At 42.7% G+C, this 20,442-nt stretch overlaps 1 protein-coding gene and 1 long non-coding RNA gene across 2 annotated transcripts; both read right to left on the minus strand.

Moving 5' to 3' along the window:
• Window positions 1–1,404: 1,404 nt before the first annotated feature.
• LOC306960496 (uncharacterized protein) lies at window positions 1,405–15,789 on the minus strand (the record flags this gene model as incomplete). The annotated part of the gene is made up of 48 exons (XM_079552926.1): window positions 1,405–1,467; window positions 1,551–1,595; window positions 1,664–1,744; window positions 1,823–1,972; window positions 2,041–2,181; window positions 2,254–2,382; window positions 2,554–2,690; window positions 2,780–2,936; window positions 3,003–3,083; window positions 3,151–3,273; window positions 3,360–3,437; window positions 3,528–3,659; window positions 3,753–3,896; window positions 3,966–4,076; window positions 4,209–4,262; window positions 4,335–4,385; window positions 4,458–4,484; window positions 4,555–4,614; window positions 4,689–4,751; window positions 4,854–4,913; window positions 5,013–5,102; window positions 5,173–5,307; window positions 5,380–5,496; window positions 5,571–5,606; window positions 5,712–5,747; window positions 5,822–5,848; window positions 5,923–5,994; window positions 6,071–6,133; window positions 6,275–6,346; window positions 6,423–6,476; window positions 6,557–6,592; window positions 6,687–6,749; window positions 6,824–6,928; window positions 7,005–7,067; window positions 7,151–7,177; window positions 7,479–7,796; window positions 8,893–9,015; window positions 9,360–9,404; window positions 9,479–9,559; window positions 11,217–11,378; window positions 11,456–11,506; window positions 11,685–11,762; window positions 13,356–13,421; window positions 13,766–13,870; window positions 14,066–14,209; window positions 14,576–14,623; window positions 14,725–14,778; window positions 15,273–15,789. Coding segments are annotated over 48 exons (4,665 nt in total), but the record flags the coding sequence as incomplete, so codon positions are not given.
• A 5-nt stretch (window positions 15,790–15,794) lies between these two features.
• LOC306961282 lies at window positions 15,795–19,168 on the minus strand. Its single transcript, XR_013792747.1, has 3 exons — window positions 19,099–19,168; window positions 17,600–17,626; window positions 15,795–15,902 (listed from the first exon to the last, which is right to left on the minus strand). It is a non-coding gene; the product is annotated as an uncharacterized lncRNA (long non-coding RNA).
• Between the last annotated feature and the right edge of the window lie 1,274 nt (window positions 19,169–20,442).

A 20,442-nucleotide genomic window follows, 5' to 3' on the forward strand; every position in this document is an offset into this window, starting at 1 on the left:
AGAGAATATTTCTATCAGTCGGTGATAATAATAATAGCAGTCAAAGGCATGGACCTGACTGGCTTAGGCCATGTTCTCACATCTGGATTTCTCCTGTGATTTTAACTTCTATCTTCAGAAGGATTGCAGCATAAACTCACATCTGTGTTGTACAAAAGTCGTCGTGTGAAGGAGTGCTGTGCACCTTTACCAAGTGTTCTTTTCAGTGGTGTTTATTTGAAGTGACCACTGCAGCATCTCTGCTAAAGCCTATACTGTGGGTTTATTAGTTCCTGGTTATTTCAAATGCTAAACGCTGACTGAATGAAAAGTGCACAATATTCATATCAAAACCATTATTGAAATGTATAGTTTTTAGAACTATTGTAAAAGTTAGATTGTCATTTTGATGTAAATAAACGGTTTCTACTACTGCCATGGCTTGTCTCAAATGCTCTTTTCATTGTCACTTATGTTGTAGTTTCTAGAACACTAAAAGGAAAACTTTTTTTTTTGTCATAAAGTTACCACTTCGGGGATATAAAACTATGATGGGAATGTGTGATAAGTGTTCAATCTAATTGATAATTAGAAAAACATGTAATAACACATTAATGTTATGCAATGCCTTTCCAGATGCTCAAAGTTGCTTTATAATTTTATGCATTATTCATTCGGTCCCCACACTCTGGTGGTAAGCTCCAGCTGTAGCCACAGCTGCCCTGGGGTAGACACAGAAGTGTCACCAGCCCACCAACACTCAGATACTTCACTCACCGAGCTACACAGTCTTCCATCCTTAACTTCCAGAATCAAGATCAAGATTCACAAAGTGGTTTGGCTGAAAACCTGTCATACATGCACTTTACATTAGAACAACATGAAGAACAAAAGGGTAATAATTATTAGGATACACTTTTGTCACGATCCGATATGTGTCACGATACTCAGGGGCCGATAAAATACAGATTGCAATAGAGTACGTAATATAGGTAGATAGGTTTAACCTAAACAAAAACAGTCGTGTTCAAAGTTTATAAACAAAATGCCATTTGACATTTATTGAAGTGTTAAGATTGAAAAGTGCATTAACACAAATGTAACAAAGTGCTGTGTAACTGTTACTGGAAAACAAATGAGTCGAGGATAAAAATGCCTCCAAACACAAGAGTTGAAAGTATTGATAATTGGTATTGCAGCAAAAAGTATTGCGCTGCGATCCGATATTCTGTCCCAGCTCTAGTAATTATAACACAAACATTCAAACAAAATTCTATAAAACATTCCCATCTTTAAATTAACACATATCCCCGGTCACATCACAATTCCCACTTTGAAAAAATACATTAGCATCAACATGTTCAACACTTTAAAAGACATTTAAAAAAAAGCTAATTTGAAAAATCTTACAAAACTATACATTCATTTAAATACTTTAAACTCCGCGGAGACTCCGCCTCTTCCTTTTAGACATTAGTGAATACTCCCCTGAAAAGCAAAATGTGTTCATATGTTATTACCAACAATAGTTACAATTCAAGTGTTGTTGTACAGGATTAAAGTGAATCTACCTTTTTGGCCTCTCGTTCCCTCAGGTGCAGGAAAACCCCGATCACCTTTAGAAACATAATCACCAGTAAGTATAATGTTACTATGAAACCACTGTAAGATTTTATCCTTGTACCTCTTTCTCCTTTATGTCCTGGAAATCCCATGTCCCCTTTCGGTCCCGGTCTCCCCGGCGCCCCCACAATGGCGCCATGCGCTGTGAAGCACACACACATTGAAGCTGCGCCATGTACTTTACATTTACTAAAAGGTCAAAGCATTTAGATAAACGTACTTTTGATGTACTCCACTAAATCTCTCATGTTTGTGTCAGACCCAAACAGGCGGCTGTGGCCAGGGGCACCAGGAGGGCCTGGGGGGCCCGGCGGACCATGTTGGAAGCGACTGTGGTATTCTTCCAGTACATCCCTGAAAACACCGCGAGCTACAAGAAACACAGATTCAGCCAAGAGGACAATATACACCCAGTACGGTAAGTATTACAAAGCTTACATCTCATGTAATCAACCAGTTCTGTAGCATTTCCATTGGACGTGAACCATCGGGAGTATCCTGGGGGACCTGGAGGACCGGGGGGTCCTGGACGTCCATGGACCACAGGTTGAGAGCCCACGTCTCGCAGAAGTCCATGAGCTGAAGTGGAGGAAGTTGAATGTTTTACACAGAGTTTATGTAATTATGAGCATGGCTTGTGGCAGTTCTTACATTTGATGTAATCTGTGACTCTGAGGGCCATGCTGGAGTAGTCCCCTCCGTCACCTGGCTCTCCTTTGTGTCCTGGAGGTCCAGGAGGTCCCGGTAAACCGGGGAGTCCAAACATGGCCGAACTGTCAACTATAAACACACAGACATGGACACATAGCTACCAAATGATAATGTAAAAATGTTGAAATATTAAACTGAATGTACTTTTATATTACTAATATATTGTGTTTCATTCTGTATAAACAAAGGATGGGTCTTTTTGTGCTGATGCGTCGTCATGTAAACAATCAATAGACCTACCCTTTGTGTAATCCTGCAGTTGAGCTCTAGGAACGCCTGTGTTAGTATGCCCCGCGTATGAAACCAGACCGTTCAAAGGTCCAGGAGGCCCAACTGGCCCAGGGGGTCCTGGAGGTCCAGGCGGACCTTGAGAACTGCTGTGGGCAACACCTTGTAACGGACAAAGGACAGTGATGTTAAGGTATTGTTCTTTACAGTGGTTAAAAACAAGCGCATAAACCATCACTCACTCTGCAGGTAGTCGCGGATGTCACTGGTGATGTAGTTGGCCTGGCCTGGAAAACCAGGGGGTCCCACGGGTCCCACTGGTCCCACTGGTCCTGGAGCTCCTGGAGTTCCTGGAGTTCCTGGAATCCCAGGAGGCCCCTGAGGACCTACAAGAGCTTGAGAATATATTGAGAAGTCACTAGATTTGGACACTTGAATATTTTTTAATTAAAGTATTTTACCATTAAAGCTTCCAGGAAGACCAGGAGGTCCAGGGGGTCCTGGAGGTCCTTGGACACCTCCCTGACCTGACACACCTCTGTCTGAATATGATGAAGCACGGTCAGTCAGAGCCAGTCTTTGGGTACAAATCAGTTCATGTAAACCTACCATTCATAAGAGCAAGAACTCTTTCTGCTACCTCCCCTGGGTTAAAGGTGTAACTTCCTCCAGAATCTCCGGGCGTTCCCGGAGGTCCAGGCGGGCCTACAAGGAATCTCCTCACATCATCTCCTGCACAAATAATGTAAGCACACACAAAGGTGAGACTCCTATATTTTTTATAAACATATTCTCTAAGCTATAATGGTTAACCTTACTCTGCATGATAGAGATGATGTCATTGGTAGAGACAGTTCCTGGAGCTCCAGGGGGTCCAGGGGGACCAGCACTTTGACCTAAACAACGACCACATCAAGACTTGCCATGGAGATTGGATGAAGCAAAATACAACCTCACATGGCCTTCTACAGTATCGGATGACTTACTCTGAACATAGCCAAGGATTCGATTGGTGATGTCATCAGATGCCTCTCCTGGGTGGCCTGGGGCTCCTGGAGCTCCAGGGGGACCTGGAGTACCTGGAGCACCTGGAGGGCCAGGAACACCTGCACCTGCACCTAGACATAAACATGATACAAGCTCATCTCCAGATGCTGAAGGTCATGTTTGAAGAAAACATCTCTCTGATTGTGGTAGTAATAATGTTGCACCTTGGGCGTAGGCAGGGGCTGGTGGCCCAGGGGCTCCAGGGCCTCCAGGGGCTCCAGGACCTCCAGGGGCTCCAGGGGCTCCAGGGGCCCCTGGGGGTCCCTCGGGTCCAGGAGGTCCAGACAGGTATTGCCTAATACCGTCACCTGCACATCGTCAGGAGGGGTTCATTTAAGGTCAGATGTTACATGTTTCTGAAAAATAGAAAAACTCACTCTGAAGTAACTCTGCCACAGCCTGGCTCACATCAGCAGAATCACTGTTGTCCTGACCGGGAGGTCCAGGGGCCCCAGGGGGGCCTGGTGGGCCTGGCGGGGAGGCAGGACCTGACGTCATAGACAAATATTGAATAATAACAAAACAACTGAAATACTAGTTTTTGAATCTTTTTTGTATTTATATAACTGATCTCTTTGTTGTATTTAAACTTGCGCGTGTAAAATTAAAAGAATATTCACCTGGCGGTCCAGGGGGCCCCTCTTGTCCTGGGGCTCCTGGCTGACCAGGGAAACCTGACAAAATCATGAGGATTAACAAAGGCATAATGTATTAACTAGTGTAATTTATTAGGTCTATTTACAAACCCTGGCCTGGTTCTCCCTCACTCCCAGGAAGTCCAGGTTGTCCTGGTTCCCCTTGAAACAATAAGAACAAGCTTCATTGATTTTACAGATTAATTTAATCTCAAATTAAGAATTCAACAATACCTTGGAACCCTGGTTGTCCAGGTTCACCTATGAAAAGATGTATAATGCATCACTAGTTGAATTGTAAGACTTATTGCCTTTAGATATTGGCCTCTACCTGCTGGACCCTCTGGGCCTGAGGGTCCTGGAGGTCCTGGTGGTCCCGCAAAGAAGGTTCCTATGCAAATCGAAGGGTAAAGCTCCAAACACTATGCACTTAATGTGAACTGAACCACAGTTTGTTTATTTTACCTGATGTCGGCACAAAGCTGCCAGGTTCTCCTTTGTCACCTTTAGGTCCAGGCGTGCCAACCCCTAAGGACCCATTAGACATGTTTTTGTTTTTTTTACATGTTGTTTATATAATGCATAGAAAATGGTTGATCAACTGTGAGACTTGTTTCTTACCTGGAGGACCAGGAGTACCAGGAGTGCCTGGAGTACCTTTGCGTCCCGGGGGACCAGGTTGGCCTTCACCTGTAACATTGATCAAGTTAAACTGGTTCATTGTGAATGGACAGTGCTTGTATTACAGATGGATCTCTACAGAAAGGTATATTGGTGTATAATCCTCACCTGGAGGACCCTGTGGCCCGGCCCCTCCGGGTGGTCCTGGCGGTCCGGGGGGACCAGGTGGACCTGGACGTCCAGCAGCAGAGGCCAATTCTGTAAATAAAATCACACGTAAAAGTAAATGCTCTCTTGGTTTGTGAAGAACGTGATGTCAGAGACTTACTGCTGGAGTCTGTGGCACTGACAGACTCAGAGCTGGTACTGACACCTGGCTCCCCACCATCTCCTTTATCTCCTTTTCCTCCTTTATCACCCTTCTCACCCTTCTCCCCTGACTCTCCCTTCTCTCCTTTGGGACCTAGGTGGTAACACACAATCTTCAGACCTGTTGCACAATTCTTCCAAACTTTTTATTTCAGGTTCTCTTTACCTGGAGCTCCTGGGATTCCAGCCGGACCAATGGGACCAGACAGACCCGGAGCTCCAGCAGGACCTGCGGGTCCAGCGGGACCAGGGGGTCCAGGGATCGCCACAGCATCAGAGCCGGCTGCAGAAACACAGGACGTGCTTTGGTTCAAAGAACTTGTGAAATGACATTGAGAACATGAACAGTATTCTCACCTGCAGCAATGATTTTACCCGGTGAACCCGGTTCACCTGCAATAAACAATAACTTTGATTTGAGCTCACTTCACACTGCAGTTTAGTTTCATCAGTGTGTGACTCTAGGAAACCAATTGCCTGTAGTAAACTGTAAATTACCTGCAGCTCCAGGTTGACCAGGAAGTCCAGCAACACCTGTGAAACCCAGACACGAGTTATTAAAGATTATAAACTAAGACTCAAATATGATTTTAAAAGCTGTTTTTTACCTTGTGGACCTTGGACCCCCTGAACACCTAAAAAGATAATGAAGGTTTTAAGACTGAAAACAAAGACCTGTACACACAGTCAGATTTAGGTTGAATAGTACCTGGAGGTCCAGTGTCTCCAGGAAGTCCGGGTGGTCCTCTGGCACCAGGAAGTCCCATGGGGCCTTGCTCACCTGTTGAAGAGCAGGGTTTTAAATAACACTAGTTTCTCAAGATGAGGTGGTGACCTCAGTGGCCCCCCGTCTTTACCTCCAAGTCCTTTAGTTCCCTTTGGTCCAGCTGGGCCGGGTGCTCCAGACTGACCTGCTTCACCTTAAACAATAACAACAGTCATAAAAGCAGAAAAGTGGACATTTTGGTTTTCTACATAAACACACAGATCTAGAAAATGGCTTGTGAAGTAGTTAATGCAGTAGTTGGTAAGAAATGAACATGATCTGTTTTGTGACCGACCTGATGCTCCTCGTGGGCCCCTCTCTCCTTGGTCTCCTTTGCCTCCTGGGGCACCGGGAGTTCCACGGTCACCTTAAAACAAAAATTAGCATTAAGTTAATATTTTAATGAATACATTTTCTTTGTCTACAATGTGTAAAAGAGTTACCTTTGGCTCCTGGAGTACCGGCTTCACCAGCAAAGCCCTTCACCCCGGGAGCACCTGTAGTCAAGACCCGATCAGTCATTTAAGTTCAGTGACAATAAATGTTCAACTTATTAAGTAAAATGTATAAACATTACCAGGACTGCCAGTCGCTCCGTGCTCTCCAGCTGAGCCTAAACCCAACAAAAGCGGTCAATCCAACAGATCAGAGTAAAACAAGCCCCGGTAATGACAAAATCCTTCATAATATGAGCGGATGGACCTCACCTTTGGGTCCCACAGGCCCAGGAGCACCAGCGGGTCCCTGGCGACCAGGCTCTCCGGCAGATCCTGACAAAAAACATGACCCTTTAATATTTGATTGTATCCACAAAAGTCTCATGTTAATCTCTGCAACTCTGTACCTTTTTCTCCTTTCTCTCCAAAGCCTGGAATACCGTTCTCTCCTCTCGGGCCCATCGGACCCTCTCGACCCCTCTGTCCCTGAGGCCCCTCTGGACCAGGTTCACCTGAACACAATAGGATCCTCAGCTGATGTGTTTGCACATTTAGACTAAAGAGATCATACTGTAGCTCGGTCTTCACCTGCACTGCCCTTTGGCCCTCTCGCCCCCTCCAGTCCTGGGTGACCCATCTGTCCTGGAGGACCTGACATGATGAAATATATATCAATAAAAAAAATATTGAGAGATAAATAATAAATACAGTTGTGTTATTCTTGAGGGTTTTACCTGGCAGGCCCGGGAAGCCATTTTCACCTGAAACACACCAGTTTATAGATTTCACTGTTTTTCTGCTTATAAAAACAGGATGTATATCGTTTTAAACTGTACCTTTATGTCCCATTGGCCCTGTGTCACCTGCAGAGTACAATGATCAGTAAACTATAATTCATTTTATAAAAACAGAGGAGGATGATTAAAGAACACACCTTTGGGTCCAGGACCACCCTTTTCCCCTCTTAGCAATTCTACAAAAACAAATAAAAGTATGAACTTGCGTGCCATATTTGTGTTTTTGTCTGATTTAAAGTAATAGTTGTATTCTTTGAGTTTTTACCCCTCAGTACGTCTGAGCGGAGTTCTGCTCTGATCAGATGCTGCACAGTTCGTTGGAGGGCGGCGCTGTCCTGTCCCACTCCTGTCCCCACGCCTGCCCCTGTCCCGGGACCAGCCGACCCCAGGTTGATGCTGTTGGGGTCAGATCGGGTCAGGGTATTTCCTGCAGAGCTCCTGTCGATATACGTCGGGTCGAGAGGGTCGATGATGTTTACTCCAGACGATGAGGAGAGGCGACTGGTGCGGGCTGAGGACGAGGCAGTACCAATGACGGCCTCCAGGGCATCAACGCGCTCCTGCAGGCGGCTGACCTTTTCACCTGTAAACAATGAATAAAGTTGATTGTTTTTTTTACCATTAGCATTGCATTTTATTGCATTGCATTGGACTATGTTATGCTTTATTGTGGCTTTTTAAACAAGAGACCTTCAATTTCTTGTTAGAGAAATTAGGAAAAATATGTGTGTCCAGAAAAAAGACTGTGAGATCATTGTTACAGCATTACTGCACAGCACACTACGCTGACGATCTGGGGAAGAAGAAAACAACATACCGTATGTGCACATCCACATTCCCATAATCAAACTATATACAAACCCACAGCTTCCCTAAAATTACCATACGAACAAATTGGTACTCCTACTGTATAATGTAGAATGCAACTGGCACTTGTGATAATACCATAAAACAAGACATTCATAATCCGGTTTAATAATACTGTGAGGGCCTGATTTACTAAGTTTGGTGCTAAAATGCAAGTGCAAAATAAGCTCATGTTATTGTACAGTGTGTTGCACCTGATTTTGGAAACTTTTTATATTATTAGTGGCACAAATCGGATATATAAAAGAGTTTGCGCTGAAGATATATTTTAAATTAAGTGACAATATTTCTCTTCTGTTTTACCGGTATAGCTTGAAATCATCCCTCAGTGCCTCGTCACAGACTGGGGGGTCTGGACTCCCACTTTGTCAGGTTAAAGTCTACTGTCCTCTGCATTTGACCCATTCTTCAACACCACTGGGTTCATGGTCAGAAGTACCGAGCTCATGTTTTAGTTTAAAGAAGGTTTGGCCCTATCTACGGATTTGCTTCCTGTCTGTTTTCTTCCTTTACAATTTGTGAGGTTCATCATGAAGTTCAAATCAAACAAACATGTACATTTGGAGGTTTTATGCCAGTCACCTTTCCTCACACAACCAGCTGCATCGGGACCATCACAGAGAGTGCGCTGGATCGTTTTGCTGCTGCTGAATTGCTGAAAGCGCTTTCCACATAGATTGATCTACTTGTACTTTTGCGAGTTTGGCACTGCCTCTTTAACTTCAAATGATTGCATGTGTACACAGTTAACTTGTTTTTTTTCCTTCAGATTATTCTGGACAGGAAAAAAGATGAACTTTTCTAGAACCCACCCAATGCTATGAGTCCAGATATGAGTCCGAGGAGGAGCAACGACAGGAGCAGGAGACCCAGGAGCCACTTCCACCAGCTGCAGCACGAGGAGAACCCCATACCGCCTTTATCTTCACGGATCTCTGTGAAGAAAGTGTACACATTTAAAAACCCTGATCTAGACATTAAGACCAACAGCAATGGGATGACTAATTATGTTTACTTAAAGGGACTATACGGAGTTTAAAAATGTTAAAACTAAGTATTTTCCTCCCCCTGTTTCAACAATGCCCTAATGTGTAGAATGAGCCCAGACCTGTTCACCACAACTGCCTTTAAAATCCTGCACTGTCACTCAAAAAGGTGTTAACTCGGGTCCGAAGTGCCGTCATGCACAAGCTTAATATAGAAGCTGCAGTTACACCTATGACCTGAGGTGGCAGTAATGAGTATAAAATATATAGTATCTGTTTGCTCCTTGACTCACCTGCATACGTGGCTTTATCTTTTGTAGATGTCTTGAGGCCTCCAGCTACAAATAATAAAAAAACAATAAGAACTTTTTATGTCACAATATATAGAGCTGTAGACTTGTGGAATACGTACATTTGGTGTCTGTTCCTTCCTCCATTGTGCTGGCGGACATCTTCTGCTTCTCTCTCTTCAGTGAATCCTCAGAATATCCTTCTACAAACAGCAAATAATAATAAAGAGAGTCACAATCCGGTCAGGCTTCTATGGTAGAACTTTTGCAGATGTTTTGATTGTCCTCTGTAATTACTATGCCAATCCACACGAAGCAAAAACTGGCAATGATTAATGTCTTGCTTGCAATAAAATGTGATAATACTGAAACATATGCACGATTATCGGCTGAACTTCTACCTGCTCCCTATGAACGCATTTGTCTTGTTTTGTTCTTCTGTAAAATAAGTTTGCAATACTATGCGGCTCAAATGAATAAATACATGAAAATGAAAAGACTTTTTACAACAATCAGATTTATATGGAGTGGCATATGGATAAGATTGTGCATTGTCTGTCTGGAGATTTAAACAATATACAAGTGCTCATCATATAATTCGAATATCGTGGAAAAAGTGCATTTATTTATGTTATTCAGCTTAAAATGTGAAACTAATATATGATATAAACTCATTATATGAAAAGTGACATGTCAAGCCTTCATTTGTTATAATTTTGATGATTTTGGCTTACAGTCCAATTTTATGAGATTTTTAATTTGGAGTTTTTACAAGCTGAGCCATAATAATCAGAATGATAACAAAAAAAAGACTATACATATCTCACTTTGCATGTAATGAGTCTATCATATATTAGTTTCACAGTTTAAGTTGACAAACAGAAGTGAATGCACTTTTTCATGATATACTAATTATATTACGAGCACCTGTATAAAAACAAATCGTCCTTCAAATTACATACAGTGGGTTCAAGGCGTTTTCATCTTTAATTCCTTTTGATTTTTACCAAATCTAATAAAGTTCACTTCAATCCCTAATATTCTGCAATGATAGGCTACCATAAAAAATTAAAAACTGAATTAGTTTAGCAAAAATGTGAAAAATTAAACGTACAATTTCACCTCAAAACGTGACACTGACTGCGGGTCAGACGGTAGAGCAAAAATGCAATGTAAAGCGTCTTTGAGCATTAAATCAGAGATGTATTGTGTATGCCCCTCCTGGAACGTGGTGGAGGGGTTTGAGCACCCGAATGTGCTCCTGGTAGGGTCTCCCATGGCACACAGGTCCAAGGTGACGGGTCAGACAAAGAGCGGTTCAGAAGCCCCTCATGAGAAACCAACGGGCCCAGATAGAACCATGAGGCCGTCCTTCTGTGGACCCACCACCTGCAGGAGGAGCCATAAGGGGCTGGTGCAATGTGATTTGGGCAACTCCAACAGCTGCCCCCACGACTCGGCAAGTGGAAGAAAATGGATGGATGGGTGGATGGATGGATGGATGGATGGATGAATGGATGGATGGATGGATGGATGGATGGATGGATGGATGGATGGATGGATGGATGGATGGATGGATGGATGGATGGATGGATGGATGGATGGATGAATGGATGGATGGATGGATGGATGGATGGATGGATGGATGGATGGATGGATTATGTACGTGTTGTAAAATGTCTATTGTTGAAGCTCATATCTGTTGAGTGGTTAAACGTTCCATTGTTTTGTCATGTTTCAACTTCCCTTTTCGATGTTTATAAGAAAATTGCAGAACAATCAAAACAGAAAGTAACCTCCTGCAGGTATGACGTTGTGCTGTACAATTGGAAAACAATATAGTTTTCTGACGGTAAATACCAGTGAGACTTGAGGGAGCGGAGGACATGAAGGTCTTCCCTGTGTCTTTGGCCATGATCAGCCCCTCTGTCTCCTTCTTCACTGGGGCGTTCTCCTTCTCCACGAAAACAAACTTATAGTCTTTGGTGATCGGTTCATCCCTAACGGGACTGCCAGGCCTCACTTTTGAGATAAAACAAAAATCAATCTAATGTGTTTAAGAAATGCCATCACGAGTCTTCGAGGAAATTGTTCCAAACCTGTGGTCGCGGTCAGGCCGCTGCTGGATACATTTTTCTGCACGCCATAAACTGTAAAAATGTGAGTAAACGGTTAGTAGCAACTCTTATTGGCGTTCAGGGTGCCTTTATTTAAAACATATTTTCAAGTTTCAAATGTCATAGTTTCTCCTTTATGCTTTAATATAAATAAATGCAACACTGACATTAACAAAATCAAATAAGTAACACTAGTAGCTTTTTCCTTTACCTATTGGTCCACTGGTGGCCGTGGGAGAAAGGAGTGGCCCGGTCCCAGTCAGGTTATTCTGAACACCATACACCGGCACTGAAGAGACAAAAACATCCACTGTAGCTACAGAATGAACATGCGAGATGTTATTCTATGTTATTTATTCAAGCACAACTATTGGGGGAAAATACTGAAGCAATAACAGGGTTTATGCCGAAGCAAGTCAAATTGCATGCTATTTCATGCCCAGATACAGAGGAAACAGAATAAAACAGCAATTTGTGAGCAATAAAATGTTGAAAATTGCAGCCAAAACTGTGACTGAACATGTTTTAAACCATCATGTATCTATTTAATGTATTATTTATATATTTAATTATGTTGATCATTTATGATATTTGTGATATTTTTATATTTATCTCTAGCTTCCTTAATTGCTTTTACTTCTGGATTTAGTCCTTAGATGGTTCTCCCAGTGGTTCCTCTGAAGAGGCCCTCTGACTCGGGAGCAGTGACAGGCTGTGGCAGCGCTTTCCTGTGGGTGCTCAGGTGGAGGTGTGGTGTCTCTGTCCTGTGGATGATCAGGTGGAGGTGTGGTGTCTGTCCTGTGGATGATCAGGTGGAGGTGTGGTGTCTCTGTCCTGTGGATGATCAGGTGGAGGTGTGGTGTCTGTCCTGTGGATGATCAGGTGGAGGTGTGGTGTCTCTGTCCTGTGGGTGCTCAGGTGGAGGTGTGGTGTCTGTCCTGTGGGTGCTCAGGTGGAGGTGTGGTGTCTCTGTCCTGTGGATGATCAGGTGGAGGTATGGTGTCTCTGTCCTGTGGATGATCAGGTGGAGGTGTGGTGTCTCTGTCCTGTGGGTGCTCAGGTGGAGGTGTGGTGTCTGTCCTGTGGGTGCTCAGGTGGAGGTGTGGTGTCTCTGTCCTGTGGATGATCAGGTGGAGGTATGGTGTCTCTGTCCTGTGGATGATCAGGTGGAGGTGTGGTGTCTCTGTCCTGTGGATGATCAGGTGGAGGTTAGGTGTCTCTGTCCTGTGGATGATCAGGTGGAGGTGTGGTATCTCTGTCCTGTGGGTGCTCAGGTGGAGGTGTGGTGTCTCTGTCCTGTGGATGATCAGGTGGAGGTGTGGTGTCTCTGTCCTGTGGATGATCAGGTGGAGGTGTGGTGTCTCTGTCCTGTGGATGATCAGGTGGAGGTGTGGTGTCTCTGACACGCCTCCTCTGGGATCTCCTGGGTCAGTGTCCTGTAGCTGTGCTGGACTGCTGCTCCCGGCGCAGACAGCTCCTCAAATGGGGTTTCCACACTTCCACACACATCTATGTTATTCTGTATGTGTGAGTTAGTGAGGGGGTGTGTGCGTAGACGGTGGGGTAAAAGTTTGAGTGTGTGTGTGCAACGTTTCTACATCCAGAGGGATGGGAGGGTGTGCCAGGCGTATTGTTTTAAATGTTGTAATCTGTAAAGCACTTTCGGTATGAAAAGTTTGATTGCTAATTTCTGTTATTTGATTAACTTATTCAGTAAAAATGTTGAGCAATGGCATAATCATTTTCCAATAAATTGAATGAATTGAATGAATGCTTTATAATTGCATTCAAGGCCTTGATTTTGGCTAAATTCACTTAATGCCCACTGAAACCCTGAATAGGGAGTAAGACAAAACCTTTGTAAGTCACAGGAGAATCTCACCTGTGCTGCTCAATGATAGTCCACCACCAGCAGAGGGCGCTCCGAGAGCCATATTGTTCTGAACTCCTGCCAAACAATTCAGTTCAAAACTTCATCAGACATGACTAGACTGTGCAACCAAGGATTATTCAGTTTGCACACGAACGCAACACATACTTTAACAAGTCGGTCATGCAACAACGCAACAATAAAGGTCAAATAAAGGTCAAATAAATACAACATGGTTACAAGGATCAGGATCAATTGTTTAGTAGGTTTTCTGGTCCATCAGCAGGGAAAACCAACAAGAAACCCCCAAAACAATTGACCCTGGAGCCACTGTCATGGAAAGTAAAGGCGCCATGCTAACCACTCATACAGCCATTTATTTTATTTTTTTATCATAATGCACCTTCAAGTTCATAATTTACCTGACTGATACATGGCAGAAGTCGCTGACAGGTTGTTGTTGGCCAGGTTGGTGTTGTAGCCATAGCTGCCGCCTCCTGAGCCAGCCCATATGCTGCCATACTGATCTATACAGACAGAAAAGTTTAACATATTAACATATTATTAAAGCAAACTGAAGCTTGTGGCGCAAAGATTTAATGCGCCCTCTGCTGGCAACAGTAAGTTCATTTTGTATTGTTAATTTCAGTGTGGAACAACTCTACCAAATAAGATACATAACATGTGTAAATGTGGCTCGTGTCAGTACTTAACAGACCAACCTCCTCCAGAGCTCTCGGAAAGAGTCCTGGTCTCCACGCTGGCCTTCTTGGGGATGGGGAGGGTGTTGTTGGGGGAGCGAGGGGGGCTGATGCTGGTGGAGCGGTTTCCTCTGAGCAAACGCTTCACATCGTCCAGTTCAGTCCCTGCAGAGTCACAACACAATTACTCAAAATGTAGAAAGATCCATGTAGTGTCTGGGTAATGCAGGCATGTGGAGGCATCAGCGAGACGTAAACATCATGGAAAAACACAGATTATTTTCTTTAGGGCAGGAATCAACATTTTTTCAGGCCAAGGTCCCCGAAATTGAACGGGAGATGGACAGTAGAACCCCAACTTTCATTCTGTGTTTCTACTTCTGCCATATACTGTATAATATTTTTTACACTTTTAATCAAATATCCTAAATATGATCCTGTAGTGTAAGGTATTAACCCCTCAGCATAATACCCAAATACCTATTTTAATGCGGCTTAAACAAATATGAAGAAACAAACATTTGTACTCACAGGTTCCAGTTGGAGAAGAACTCTGAAGCCTTGATCTGATTTCACTTTCTACAAACAAAACATTAGCCAAAATTAACTGCATTTTCTTGACCAATTGAAGCTTTATTCTTATGAGTACATGTGTATTTGGCACTCGGTTCTCCTTGTACCTCTGCTCGTGGTCCTCCCTCTGCTGGCGCTGGTGGTGGTTGTGCTGGTCATTTCTGAAAAGATTAAACAGAGCACTGGTTAGGAAGAGGCTAATTGAAATGTAGCTGTTATTATGTTATAAATTATGTTTAAAACTTACTGTAGTCTTTCCTGTTGTACTCTGGAGAGGAATTTGTGCTTGAACTTTCTGTTAAAGAATTGAAAAAAAGAATTTATTCACTCTGTCGTTCTACAGTCTAAATAGATTCTCATACTGGTCGAGTTAAATATTTATATCAGATTAAAGGGCATAAGGAATATATTGCTCAGAACATGACAACTCAGTACATTATTGTTCATGAATCATGCAATATCAGACTATACAGGAAGTAGATACTGTATGATGCAATAAGAATCACAGACTATATAATGTACTTTTGAATTAGAGTTAGATTGGATATAGATAGGCCTGCCCTATACTATATCTGACAATGCAATATATTTCTATGCCACTCTGAGATAATGATGGAGTTCAGTTCATGTTTTTGACCTCTGACGTGTTACTAACCATCGAACACGTCCGACACAGCTGTGGCCTTAGCACTGAGGCTGTCTTTGGCTGAAGCAGAGTACCCGGCCCCAGCAGAAGTGGAGTACCCGGCCCCAGCAGAAGTGGAGTACCCAGCCCCGGAAGAACTGGAGTACCCAGCCCCGGCAGAACTGGAGTACCCAGCCCCGGCAGAACTGGAGTACCCAGCCCCGGCAGAAGTGGAGTACCCAGTCCCTGCAGAAGTCGAGTACCCGGCCCCGGCAGAAGTCGAGTACCCGGCCCCGGATGTGGACAGTTTCTTGGTCTCCGCTCCTCCTCCTGAGCTGTAGCTTTTGCTGACTGAGGACACAGTCACGGCCCCCAGTCCCCCGAGGCCCTCCCTCCTGCCCTCTGCCGCCTCTCCGCTGCTGCTGCTGCTCACAAACCCAGAGGAGGAATAGGACGAACCCCCCGCAGCCCGCACACCTGCAGAAGCCCCGCCCCCTGCAGCAAATGAAGCCCCGCTCCCTGAGGAGCCCACAGAAGAGACGGTGAGCACTCCTCCACTGGCGCCCCCTGCTGAGCCACTGCTGCTGGTGGAGGAGGACGTGACCAGGACAGAGCTGCCTGTGCTGCTGCCGGAGCCTCCAGCCCCTGAAGAGAGCTCAGCTACAGGAAAAACACAAGGTCATAGACTTCTATCAATACACTCCACCACCTCTGATTAAACTTTACAAATATCCAAATCATAATGACCGAGAACTGGTCCAAGTAGAACTAGGCCACAAATCAGGACTGAATCAAGTCTAAAGGAGGACAACTATAATTTCTAAACCAGGAATAAAATTAGCAACAGACAGTCTGTGATTAAGGTAAGTTCAATACCTGTCCCTCAAAGTAAGAACAAATAAATCCATATTAGAACTTCACCATAAACAAAAAAAATACTCTTAAAACTAAGCACAATAGACTCTCGAGGCTTCTAATTACCACCAGCAGTAATCGCACCGATTTGAGAACCACATATACTGTAAGTCTTCTGTTGTTGGTCCCAGATTGTGGAATGAGGTGGAACAGGGGTTCATTAGACTGACTTCCTTCCTTCCTGTTTTTAAATCATGCTGTAAGACACGCATGTTCTCTTTGGCGTTTAACTAGTTAGGAACTTTTACTGATTTATATTGGCTTATGCGTATAAATAAACTGGATCGAATTCAACCTCTGCTACAAATTGATATGAAGCTGGCAGCGTGTTATCAAAGTAGTAATCAACAGGGAGCTCAAACTGACTGGGTAAAATCACATATTTTCAACAAGACCACACTGGTACAGTCTATTTAACAAATACACACCCTTTTTTTTCATAAATGTGCATTCCCCAAGTGCAGCCCCTGCCTCAACACGCTTTATTAGACCAGCCAATATATTTTGTACAGTATAGGGAGCTGCAGGGTTTGTAAGACAAGAACAAATCATTACAGGCTGTATAAGACTTCCATAATTTACAGATTGGGGGGATGCTCCGCTGGGCATGTGCAGGCAAAGAAGCTTTTAAAAATGGTTAGGATGTGCCTTACTGCAGTGCCAAGGTGATCTGTATTGTCGACTGGCCTGTACAAACCGGTGCAGGATGCAAACTAATAATTTAAGCATTACATGTAATACTGTGTTTAAAAGCTATTAGTCTCATTTAAGGCTGTCATTCAAACAATAATGAACCAGTCTTGCATGAAGAAACAACAAACACTAAAGTCTGTTCTCAGCGATTAAAACATTACACTGCATACATAAAAATACCTTGTAAGTATATGTTTAGAATTTTGGTAATTTTCTTTGAGCTTGTTGAGAAGGCTATGGGCCCAGCAAGCTTCTGTTTGGCTATTTAGGCGACTTGGCATGTAGCCTAGGTATGCTCTCAAAGCCTGTGTTGAAAATTAGCAGAATGTTAATAATCCCGCAAACAGAGCCAACTGTTATCTAACATTGTGTATTTGTTTTTTCTCAGGCATTAGACAACTTTGATTTGAGGCCCAACCAATTAATTGTGTTACTTAACAATCCACATCCATATCTAAATTTACCCACTATTGTTCAGCCTGTCCACTCAAAGTTCAGCATTTTGGTCACATTAAGTTTAAAGCCGATGGATAGTGATGAGTTACAAGTTTTCTTTTATACCCCCGCTGTTAGTTTGAATGTCGAAATGTCTGGGGTTCAGGTAATTAGGGCTGTCATGATAATTACTATACCGTTCAATAAATAACAAACAAACAAACAAACAATGCCGTTTTGGGCTCATTTTCCTGCCCCAATAAATCGAACTTCAAATGTTTTTGTGACAGGGTGAATGATGGTGATGAACTTACTTGTTACTACTTTGGTTGTTTTGACCACTGCAAAGAAAGAAAACAGATAAACATGTATTTGTTGTTGTTTACCTGCACATTTGAAGACTTCATTTGCAAAAACAGACTTACTTAATAAAGTAAAGCTGCAAATATCTGATCAAGCAAGAGTGTAGCAGCCAAATGTATACTGAACAAAAAATTAAATGCAACACTTTTGTTTTTGCTCTAACTTTTCATGGGGTGAACTCAAACACAGACAAGCTATTTCTTTAAACAAAATAGACCCATTGTTCACAAATCTGTGTAAATGTGTGTTGGTGAGCACTTCTCCTTTGTCAGAGAATCCAACCCCATTCACAGGTTTCAAATCAAGATACTGATTAGACGCATGAATATTGCACAGGTGCCTGAGGCTGTCTACAATAGAAGGACATTCTGAGTTTTCTTTATTGGAGGAGCCGCCATTTGCCTCACACAGTGCAGCACATCTCCTACAGAGAGTGGATCAGATTGTTTATTGTGGCCTGGGGAATGTTGGCCCACTCCGACTCTTTGGGATGCTCAGGATCAGCGTTAATTTTGACATATGTTGATTTAGTTTTAGTCTTAGTCTTTTGACAAAAATGTATTTCAATTTTAGTCGAGATTTATTTAAAAAAAAAAAAAAAAGTGTCTAGTTTAAGTCGACTAAAACTGCAAGTAAATTTAGTCGACTAAATTTAAGACAAATTTAGCATTAATAATATTCATTATAATCATATTAAATCATGGTCCTCTGCTTCATAGAGCTTCTCCCACATGAACAAAGTTCAGAGCTGCTCCTTTGGTCGTGAATTTCCATGATCTGAGGCTCTTTCAGACTGTCAATAGAAGTTTGGATGATTTTAGTCTCTCCTTTTCATTTTTATTTAGTCCGATTATAGTCGACAAAAATATCTGGACATTTTAGTCAAAGTTTTAGTCCCATGAAAAACTTTTTAATTTAGTTTTAGTCCAACTTTAGTCAGCAAAGATATCACTTTGACCAAAATTAAGACTAAATATTTTAGTCGACGAAATTAAGACACTGCTCAGGATCAGCGTTTGCAGTTCCTTTGCTCAGCCAAATGGGTGACGTGTCATTCAAAAATGCACAAGTGTTCGTTGTCCATATCAATAATCTGATCAAATCTTAGTAGGAGATGTGCTGCATGTGTGAGGCAAATGGTGGCCCCTCCAATAAAGCAAAATTGAACATTTCAGAATGTCCTTCTGTTGTAGACAGCCCGAGGCACCTGTGCAATATTCATGCGTCTAATAAGCATTTTGATATGAAACCTGTGAGGGGGGCTGCATCTCTGACAAAGTTCACCGACACAGATTTAGACCGATTTGTGAACAATATTTCATACAAATATACTTTGAGTTCACCCCATGAAAAATGGGAGCAAACAGCGAAACTTATCTGTTTTCTGCAAATAAAGGTTTTACACTTTAAATTACATGTCATTTAACGGCAGCAGAAACAACATTCATACCTTTGGTCCCGCCTCCTCCCCCTCCTCCGCTCGAGCTGACCGTCTTGGTAATGACCGTGTTGTCCATTCAGTGCACCTGTGGCACATACAGCACAAAGCGTAAAGGCCATTGTAGTCTGGAATATAGAGCAGCTCAGCCAAGGCAACTATTCACTCTTTTCCCTCTTTACTTTGTCGTGAAAAATCATTTAACCTCAAGGCAAACAAACCACTGAATGCATCGCTTTTTCTTTTTTGTGTGATCGTATTTCTGCTCTTTCAGCTCTGCGTCTCTGGCTCTTTAGAAGTTCCCGTTGATTTAAAGGCCTCCCCTGAAGCTATGTAGGAAAGGCGTATCCCGCTTCACAACAAGAATGTGGCCTTTTCTGTGACAGAGCCCGTCATAAAAAAAATGTATAAGAGTCTCGGGGGGAACAGACGGGGCTACGATAATATAGATTTACAGGTGGCTCTATAGGAACTGTGGCACAGAATATAAAAGGTGGGCTGATGATAAATGACCAGTCGGATAATTTCCAAGTATTGCGATTGTGAATTTCTATGTCCAAGAGCATTCACGTTTGAGGGAAGAGCGAATTATAAATGGATGAATAAATACAATATTTTCATGCATTTCAGAACATAATTGTAGATTTCTGCATTAGTGGTTCTCAAAAGTGGGTCTCAAGACCATTAATAGTGAGTTGCGGGACGTAGAAGTCACTGCAATATATTGAGAACATGCACTTTACATAGAAATATATCCTTCAGCATTGGAAATGAAGAGACAAATCAATGCATAAGATTGTGCACTTGCCAATCTAATTTACAGCTGTTGCGCGATGGAATCCTATGTTGCAGTGTTAGGACATCACACACATAACCTCTATTGTCCTAGATGAAGGTTCTTAATTCATCGTTTGTACGACAGAGAGCATATACACATTCGATTGTTTTGATGGTTTTTGATAGTGCGCCTTATGATTTGAGCTTGAATCAACATAAATCTGTGAGAAAATGCTGTATATTTTGATGTTAATTACACTAAACCAGGACCAAACAGCAAATAGCTTTTAACCTAAATCTATTTGTCTTAATAAAAAAAAGGCTCTGAAACTGCACCATGAGAAACTCTGGTCTAAACCAGTGGTTCTCAAGTGGTCTCGCTTTGGGGCCCACCGTTACCCCAGGTGACAAGCCATGATGACCCAAATAAAAAATGTAACTTGTCATATATATCATATAAAAAATACTATAATTAAAAACAAACACGTTTTTATTGAACACGCAGATGTTTCTCTGTAGATTTGCCTTTAAGACTGAACTCAAACAAAACAACCCAATATCATTAATTGGAACAGATTT

Source organism: Gobius niger (genome assembly GCF_951799975.1).
Source record: "Gobius niger genome assembly, chromosome: 3".
Lineage (NCBI taxonomy): Eukaryota > Metazoa > Chordata > Actinopteri > Gobiiformes > Gobiidae > Gobius > Gobius niger.